Genomic DNA, 8,276 nt, shown 5'->3' on the forward strand with positions numbered 1-8,276 from the left:
TGCCTTTTGAAAGTCCGGACACACCAAACAGACATCAAACAGCTACCGGCAACGGAGTCCGATCGTGGCGTCGACTTGTGTCGCCTGTGTGTGGACCAAAAATTTGCATTTGAACACTAGATCTAGTGGCAGCGCTTGCGGGAAAGGAAATAACTCTTCATATGAGCAGGGGGCAGTAGTCCGTATTCATCATTCGGAAGGGGGGAAACCGAAAAGAGCTACTATTAGTTGGGAGACTAAGAAACCAAATCATACAGAGCTGGCCTCTCTTGAATCTGCAGTTTACAGATTGTGTATTTGAATGCTCAGATGAGACAAAGATGAAGGCAGCCAATCAGACTGATATCTCTGATTGATTTCTGCTGCCAAAGCATCTGACACAGGTCTCGCCTTCTGGAGCAAAAACTGGGGTCACACCCACTCATTGACGGCGTGTCGCAGCCTTTAGTTTACACCTTAGACAGCTTTATGTCTTGGGGCGTTATTTAAATTCTGTTGATTAGCTGTCTTAACACAACCTGTCTATAAAATCTGAATAATTAAAGGGAGTATTGATATTTAAACACCAACATTAGCGAAGGCCCCTGCACTCAGAATGTATCAGAACAGACTCCCAGCTGGTGCGAGCCCAGACTTGAAGACAGAAACTTCCCTTCCAAAGCACTCGCCCGAGGTTTTTCAGCGGATACTGTGCCTCGGCATGGATGGAAGGATTATACACGACGAGCACTCTGCCAAGCATTAGAATGTTACAGGACGGGTCGAGAACAAATGAGTAATGAAACGACTGACTCACCGTTCTGAGACATGTGCTCTTTCTGAGACGTGTGCTCCTGTTGAGTTCCCATCTCGGTCATAGCCCGGCAGAAGAACTTCCTGACATGTTTTTAATTGTCGGTTCCTCCTTGTCATGAACATCAGCCGCGTAAGCAATTAGGCTCCTGTCATCCATGTCTAATGAAATGGAGATTTTGCCGGTGCGTAATTGTGCCGGCACAGAGACGGCGGCATAAGTAGACACATCGCTAGTAGGTTAGCAGTAATCATAGTGAAAGAGAGCATGAACAAATTAGAATATATGTTCTGTCTTTTGTGCTAATAGCTGGTTTAACATGAGCGTAGCTGCAGTTAATAAGGACTGAGGTTATATAGTCACATAATATTATCACTTTGCGAGACAATTGACTACACCCAAACAAAGGCTGGTTGCCAATATATTTCTGAATTTATTATTTTCTTTACAATATCTCCGCCTCCTGTCCCAGAGCCCACAGAAAACCGTTAGAAAGAAATGATTGTAATTCAAGGCCACAGAAGCAAGGAACCATATCCCCACGAGCAAATACAAAACAGAGTTGGTAACAGGATTGCAACACCAAAGTGAAAGCATGTCTGCCAAGTCTACACATTCAAAGACCACGAACATCAAACGGGTTTTCCAGCCAGTCAAGGGTTTCAGTGTTCATAGAGAAGAAAACAAACAGGGCTGCTTCTATCCGAGGAAACATGGAGATTTCCAAATGAACACCTTATGGTTTCTTTTGTGAGTGTGTGTGTACAGATGCGATGAGTCTATAAATGAGTGCGCCATCTGCATGTCGCATGAGATCCATTTACAGTACAGAGAGGTTTAAGCAAGCGTACATTTGTGTGTAACATCACAGAGTAGAAACGGTCTCTGACTTTTTTTTCCCTTTTTATTTTTGTATCTGTTCATACTATTTATCCCCTGCTCAGTGCACTACTCACTCGCTGTTGAGACAAAAACCCAAAAGATTTTCGGCTATCTGTGTGTCCACCACAGGAAATGGAAATTTCCTCCCCACAGCAATGAAAAGCAGGGTAAGCCTCAGTTATGGCATTTTTTTGCAGATTAATATAAGTAGCTGAGGGGGATGCTTTTGAAATAGCTTTGACTGGAAATGTGTCGAGGCTGACAGTTTTCCTTTTTTTCTCATTTTGATCCCTATTAAGCACTTCCCTCTGATCTAATTCAATAAATGCTAAAGGGAGTTACAATAATCATATTCCTCCCCGATCCTTTGGGATATGTGTCTTTGGAACCCATAAATACTTCTAACTTTCTTTCTTCTAGACATAATATCTTCAGAGGTTTATATATCTTCAGAGGTTTTTATGTTTCCAAAGCTAATCGACTACACACAGTAAAGTTAGCTTCGGAAAATGCACTGAATCCCACATACAATCAAAAGAGTCCCGTGAAAGTGCTAAGCCACCAAACCGTCATGACATCTTTGAGCTTTAAAATAAAATCCCTCTACTGGTGCAGTAAAAAATACAATCCATATAATTTATGTGTGTGTATCAGCGGAGCAAAACGCTACTTTCTTCTTTTTTTCTTTTTTTTTTTCCCAGCCCATACGCTGCAGCATGTTTTTACAGTTTTAAAGGGAAACAGATAGAACAATAGCCAGATGAGCCACCCCGAAGCCACAAAAATGACCAGTGAATAAACCCCTTTCCTAAATAAAATCAACCAATCAAAAACACATATCAACAATTCTTTGACATCACAGATTAGCAGTGGAAAAAAACAGCAACTTTTTTTTTTTTTTTTCATTTCTTACTAAGACGTACTGTAAATAATCTGGGAAACTGGACTGTTTGTGAAGAAAATGTATTCAGTGGTTCTCCTCTGCAATGTGAGACAGCGAAGATCTCAAGTCTCACTCAATAAAAGAGTGGCTGCTTGGGGAAAAGATAAATAAGCTCCCTTCTGCTTCCTTTCTATTTTAATATAAAATATTCTTCCTTCACAAACATCTGTTGCCGTGGCCGGTGCGACAGCCCAACAAATACAACTGACAGGAAGAAAACGTCAGGAAGGCTACCCAGTTTCCCCTCCGCTTTTAACATCTCTAAGGTCAGTGCAAAAAAAATAAAAAATAACAAAAAAAAAACACTTGATGTGACTGGCAGCTACAGTAAATAACAGCTCAATATCAGCTGACCAGCAGCAGTTAACTGGCAAACCGGGCGTAACCCATCCTCTTCATGACACTCCCGCATACGTCCTCTATGAGTCTGATGTCCTTTCGAGGCATTTTCTGCCTCCACATGTTTATATTGGCTGGTGAGATGTCTCCTTCATACATGAGATTGTACAGGTTCGTGGAGGTGGTGAAGATGAGTTGATTGAGGGCTGTGGGCGACACGGGCACCCCCAGGAATGTGTGAATAGTCTCCGCCGTCTCCTGGGGGAAGCCGACCACGTCCTCAAACCTCACTTGGAGGTAGGACTCCTCGGGGAGGCTTCCGCTGACCCTAAGCGCCGCTGAGGTGTGAGCCAGCCACAGATGAGCCAGAATCAAAACAGGGTTCGTCTCAGAACGGGACAGCAGCCTCTGGATTATTTTAAACTCTGGTGCAACGGCCGGGCACCCATCCTTGACAGCGTCCTCCTTGAATATCAAGGAAAGGTGCTGTGGGATGTTTTTAAGTGTGTAAAGGCTGGGCTTGCTGTTATGAACCATGAGATAAATCCAAGCTCGGGGGTCTCTCACCAGATAGATTGTCCTCAGGGAAGGTCCCACCACTTCCTGAATGAAAGGCAGCTTAAGTGTCCAGCTTCCACTCCGCATGTTGAGAACAACCCGTGCGTTAGGGTAATCAGCAACATGACGTCTCATCTCCCTGACGTACTCTGCATCTCTGTCCAGACTGGCCCTCAGTTTGCCTTTCAGCTCAGACCCTGACTCTCTCCTCCTAGATCTTTTCTTCCTGTCCCTAGATGGGCTGGCTCTCTGGGGCTGTTTGAACCTACTGCCCTCTACAAGCTGAATATTTTGCAAATGTAGCTTAATGTTATAGACAAGTGAATGGAGCCACCCCTGAATAATCTTAAACCGCCCGTGCACGGCATCTGACCTTGACCACTCGCAGGCATCGACCAGAGAGTCGAACTCAAACTCAGTTTCGGGAATGTCCACATGCTCGGTGGGAACCCTAATGTAAACAAAGTCCGAGCTGTTATAGAAAAGGTGCTTGAATAGTTCCGCTCCCGATCCGGGAAGGGCTGTTATGACGACGGTGGGGAGGGGGAGCCGGTGCTGCTCGTACAGTCTGATTTGTTTGTTTGCTTCGCTTTTGGCACCCGCACCTTTCCATTTTACCCCACAGAGAAGCTGATCGCAGCTGTTAGACACAAACAGCAGCTCGGCTATCCACAGAATGAGCACAGAGAGGAGGGCGTAGCGCATCAGTCTGCTGAAGCAAACATAAAACTTCCTCTGCATGGTCAGAAATCCTATGGCCACACAGAGAACAACCCCTGCAATCACATTGACTGTGAATCCAAAGTCAAAAAGCTGATTATCACTGCTGATTTGTTTGGGGATGAGTTGCGTGCCAAGCCCGTACCGAGTGATTTGATATCTATCCTCGACTTTACAGTGACCTCCAAATCCTAAATAAGTCAGCCTCGCTCCGATGTCTTTATAGTTTGTAGCAATAGACACAATCTTCTCCGTGTTATTTATGGTTAAAGAAAGCCTCACCCCATTTTTACTGTCATCCACAAATCTACAGTTTGACACTTTGACATATGGCCCATGTAACACGTAAGCTACTCTGCTGACTGTACCCGTCATCTGAAAAGTGACATTGACGTACTGAGTCCACCTCTTTTTAAACTCGGCTGCCTGCTCTGCCTCCTGTATCCTGGTTTCCGGACTGTGACCCTGACTGTTGAACCAGAACATCTTATAATGGGCATCCCACACGTCCATCATTGCGCCGTTATATCTGTCCATGAATCTGAAAGGGACGTATTTAAAGTCGATGTCGAGATTGTGGAAGAAGGCGCTGAGGGAACTGACGGGGGAATCGGCCCACTTCTCTACGTGGTCGAGCACGAGCAATGTCTGCGAGTTGAGCAGAACCAAGGCTCTGAACACGCTCTTTAGTCTCATCGCGGGTGAATAAGCTGATGCCGCTTCCCCGCTCACAAACATTGTGTCCCCGTGTGAGGAGGCGACAATCACCTCCCCTCTAGAATCACCTACCCCCTCATCAGTCCAGCGCAACCACTTGGCACACTCCCCTAACTGACCCTCCCACGGACTGTTACACTGGCTGGTAGGACTCGGACTAAACACCAGAACATTGTTGAGATAGCTGTATTTTGGGCCGTAAAGTGCTTCGGACACAAATACTTGTCCGTTAGGAGCAAACGTAAAAGAGTTCTGATCCGGGTGTTCATGGCCGGGATTAAAGCTGTTCCAGCCGTCCACCCATGAGTAAGGCTTGTCATGGACAATGTCATAAACTGCACGGCCCCCCAGTCTGCCAGATTTAAAGGAGACAAAAGTATTACTCTGGCCATTGGGAAGCCCAGCGCCGTAGGTAACCACACCCCAGTTTGAGAAAATATGCATCCTAGCTTTGCCAAAGTCGTGAGGCGGCTGCGGCGTCAGGTGGGAGTTATACCAGATGTATTCTGTGTGAAGCGTAGCCCAGCGCTGGGCAGACGACTGCCCCATGGGTCCATCCTTGGGTCGGTGCTTTCTAATCTGTTGAGCCAGCCAGTTGCCCGTACCGTTCCTCATGACAAACGTGTCCAGGAAAACAAGCTGGCTCTCCGGCCCATAAAACCAGTTGTAGTTGGAGTCTGCGATGCCAACTGTCCTCTGAAAGCCCGGCAACAGGGTGGCGTAATAAAACCAGAAGTGTCCCCGCAGCCAGTTGTTCTGCATGTTGTCTATATTGAAGTGGCGCTGAGCCAAGAAGACGTACTGCGTGATGGACTTCGCTGTGTAGCTTCCATAGGCTACGCCCTCATCCAGAGACCCATCAACAATGTGATTCAGGAGAAACATGGTTTTTTCCATGTAGTTCACCGCCACTTGTTTCCAGATCATCGACTCCGGGTCGTCATGCGATCCCACCACTATTGCACCAGTCAGGATGGCTAATATGTTAGTGGTTTGGTGATTTTGGAGATACTGTTTCCCCCATCCTCTGTACTTGGAGAGCTCATACAGCTCCACTGTCTCAGAGCGAATTTTCTTGAGGTAAACATCCCTCCTTCGCTCATCCAGGTGAGAGTAAATAAAGTCATAAGCGGTAGCGAACCCAGTGAGCGAGTGTGCCATGGGGACCTCATCGTTCGGTGCACTGGTCACCTTCCAGTCTGGGTATTCAGCCATCCTATCCATAAACTTGATAAGAAACTGCAGAGCAGCAGAGTCCTCTGGGCACAACAGGCAGTAGAGAGCAAGGGGAGGCAGGTTGTTCCCATAAATCTCATTCCACTTGCTTGTAAACTCCTCATGTTTCACAGGGGGCATGTAAAAGGGGACATTAGACAACATGGTGAGAACAGCCGCCCGGATGACTTTAAATATGTGGCTGTGGGTGGCGGAGGACCTTTGCCTCAAGTGCAACACATCCACTTGGTTAAAATACAGGTTTGGATGGGAATCGGCTGACTGGAGTCTCCACCGCTCGGTCGCTCTGTCCTGCGTGAGCTTGACCTGCAGCAAGTCATCCGTAAAAATGTCTCTGTCCGTGGCGTTGAAGACGCCCGAGAAAGCTGCCCCGACGGCGAACAGCGGCAGCAAAAAGACGGAACACACGACCCAGCTCCCCGCCATGCTGCCGGGCACCTTTGACCGCATTTTAGTGGACTTCAAAAAGAAACAGACGGTTTTCTTGCATTAAAAGTGTTGCTGTAGCGTCCCATAACTTCGGCTGAAATCTCAGAGTTAAAGTCCAGGTGAAATAAATATTTTTTAGGTGTGCAAAAGTCCTTGAAATGTATTTTTTATAAGACACTATAGCCGAGAAAAAAAACTTTAGTGCAAGAACAAACACTATCCACTCGTAACAATCTTGAAAACAGTTTGCAGAGGCATGGAAACACATTAATTATACATAAATGTCTGTTGGAGGAAAATATCTTTCTGGTCTGGTTTGAATTTAAATCCAAGAGTTAAAAAAAAAAAAAATCCTCATGCCTGCATGCTGTCCTCCCTCCTTGTGGTTATAAGGGGGCTAGTGAAGGCTGGAGTCTCCCCCCCTTGCCAGTAACTCATATTGATCTCCTCCCCGAAACATTTCCTCTCGGACAAACATCAGTCAGCCCCAGTCTGTGTCCGGTCCAATCACTGCCACCCAAAGGCTCCGTGTGCAGCCCGACCGAGCCGCAACATCCACGGACGTGAACCTCAGCAAACAACGCATCCCCGCAGACAACATTGCCCAGTCTCTCCGCTGCAGAGACGCCAAAAAACTCCGCGGTGTTTAAATCTGCAAATCCCGATCCGAAAATTGATCCGACTGCATTGTTAAAGCCTCGTCCTCCCTCCCTCCCTCTGTCCCCCCTCTTCTTTCTCCACGCTTTCTCTTCCGCGATTAGTGCATGAAGTCCGAAAAGAGGAAAGTTGTCGTCACTCCTCAAGTATTCAAAGAATGGCACATTTTCCCGATTGTTGTGCGGGAAGCGGCAAAGCAGCTCCTCAGGAGATGAACAGTCCACATGGAAATCCGCCGTTATCTGTGAGGATATTTATGTGCGCGCCGCCGTTTGAGACACACATCTTCCAAGAAGGGCTGCGTATGTGCGTAATCTCCGGACGCGTCTCCGCTGTGTCCTCCCGACTGTTCAACACAGGCAGTTTGATTATTTCCCTGCACTGGATGGAAAAATTTCCACTGTACAAACTGTAGAGGGAGCCGTGACTTCAGAAGCCCGGGCTCACCTCTCGTGTAGCGTGCTGGGAAAGGCTTAGTATTCATTTCATAAAATCCCTTTCTTCGCCTCAGTATTCCTAACTAGATGACTGACTGATGTTAATAATTTTGAAGGAGAGGATGCAGAGAGGAATTCAAACTTGCAGCGATGAGCACACTTTTTTTTTTTATGTCTCCATTTCGTTTTGACATTTAGAAATGAACATAAATGTTTTCTCATTTTGCAAAAACCAAAAATATCTCAGAGTGCAGAAAAATGTGATGAAAGGAAGGCAGCCGATGTGGCAATATGGTAAAAACAATACAGATTAAAAGGGCAGTATACACCGATCAGGCATAACATTATGACCACCTTCCTAATAGGTCTCCCTCCCACAGGATGTTGTTAGTGGGGGGCCTTTGGGTCCTATGGGTTGAGGGGCCTCTATGGATCAGGCTTGTTCCAGTTCGGTTTGGAATCTAGTGAATTTGGAGGTTCAGGTCAACACCTTGTGCTGCTTTTCATGTTTTTTGAGTTGTTCCTAAAGCGTTTTTGTGTGTGTGCCTGCTGGGGACGCTGCCAT

At 46.4% G+C, this 8,276-nt stretch overlaps 1 protein-coding gene across 1 annotated transcript; it reads right to left on the reverse strand.

Moving 5' to 3' along the window:
• Positions 1-397: 397 nt before the first annotated feature.
• Positions 398-7,589, reverse strand: dselb (dermatan sulfate epimerase like b). Its single transcript, XM_084566312.1, has one exon. It carries the CDS (start codon positions 6,636-6,638, stop codon positions 2,982-2,984), a length of 3,657 nt encoding a protein of 1,218 aa, XP_084422438.1. The 5' UTR covers positions 6,639-7,589; the 3' UTR covers positions 398-2,981.
• Positions 7,590-8,276: the final 687 nt, after the last annotated feature.

This window comes from Chelon labrosus (genome assembly GCF_963514085.1).
Source record: "Chelon labrosus genome assembly, chromosome: 18".
Taxonomy (NCBI): domain Eukaryota; kingdom Metazoa; phylum Chordata; class Actinopteri; order Mugiliformes; family Mugilidae; genus Chelon; species Chelon labrosus.

Coding starts and splice junctions, on each gene's coding strand:
- dselb (XM_084566312.1), bottom strand. CDS start 6,638: ATGCGGTCAAAGGTGCCCGGCAGCATGGCGGGGAGCTGGGTCGTGTGT.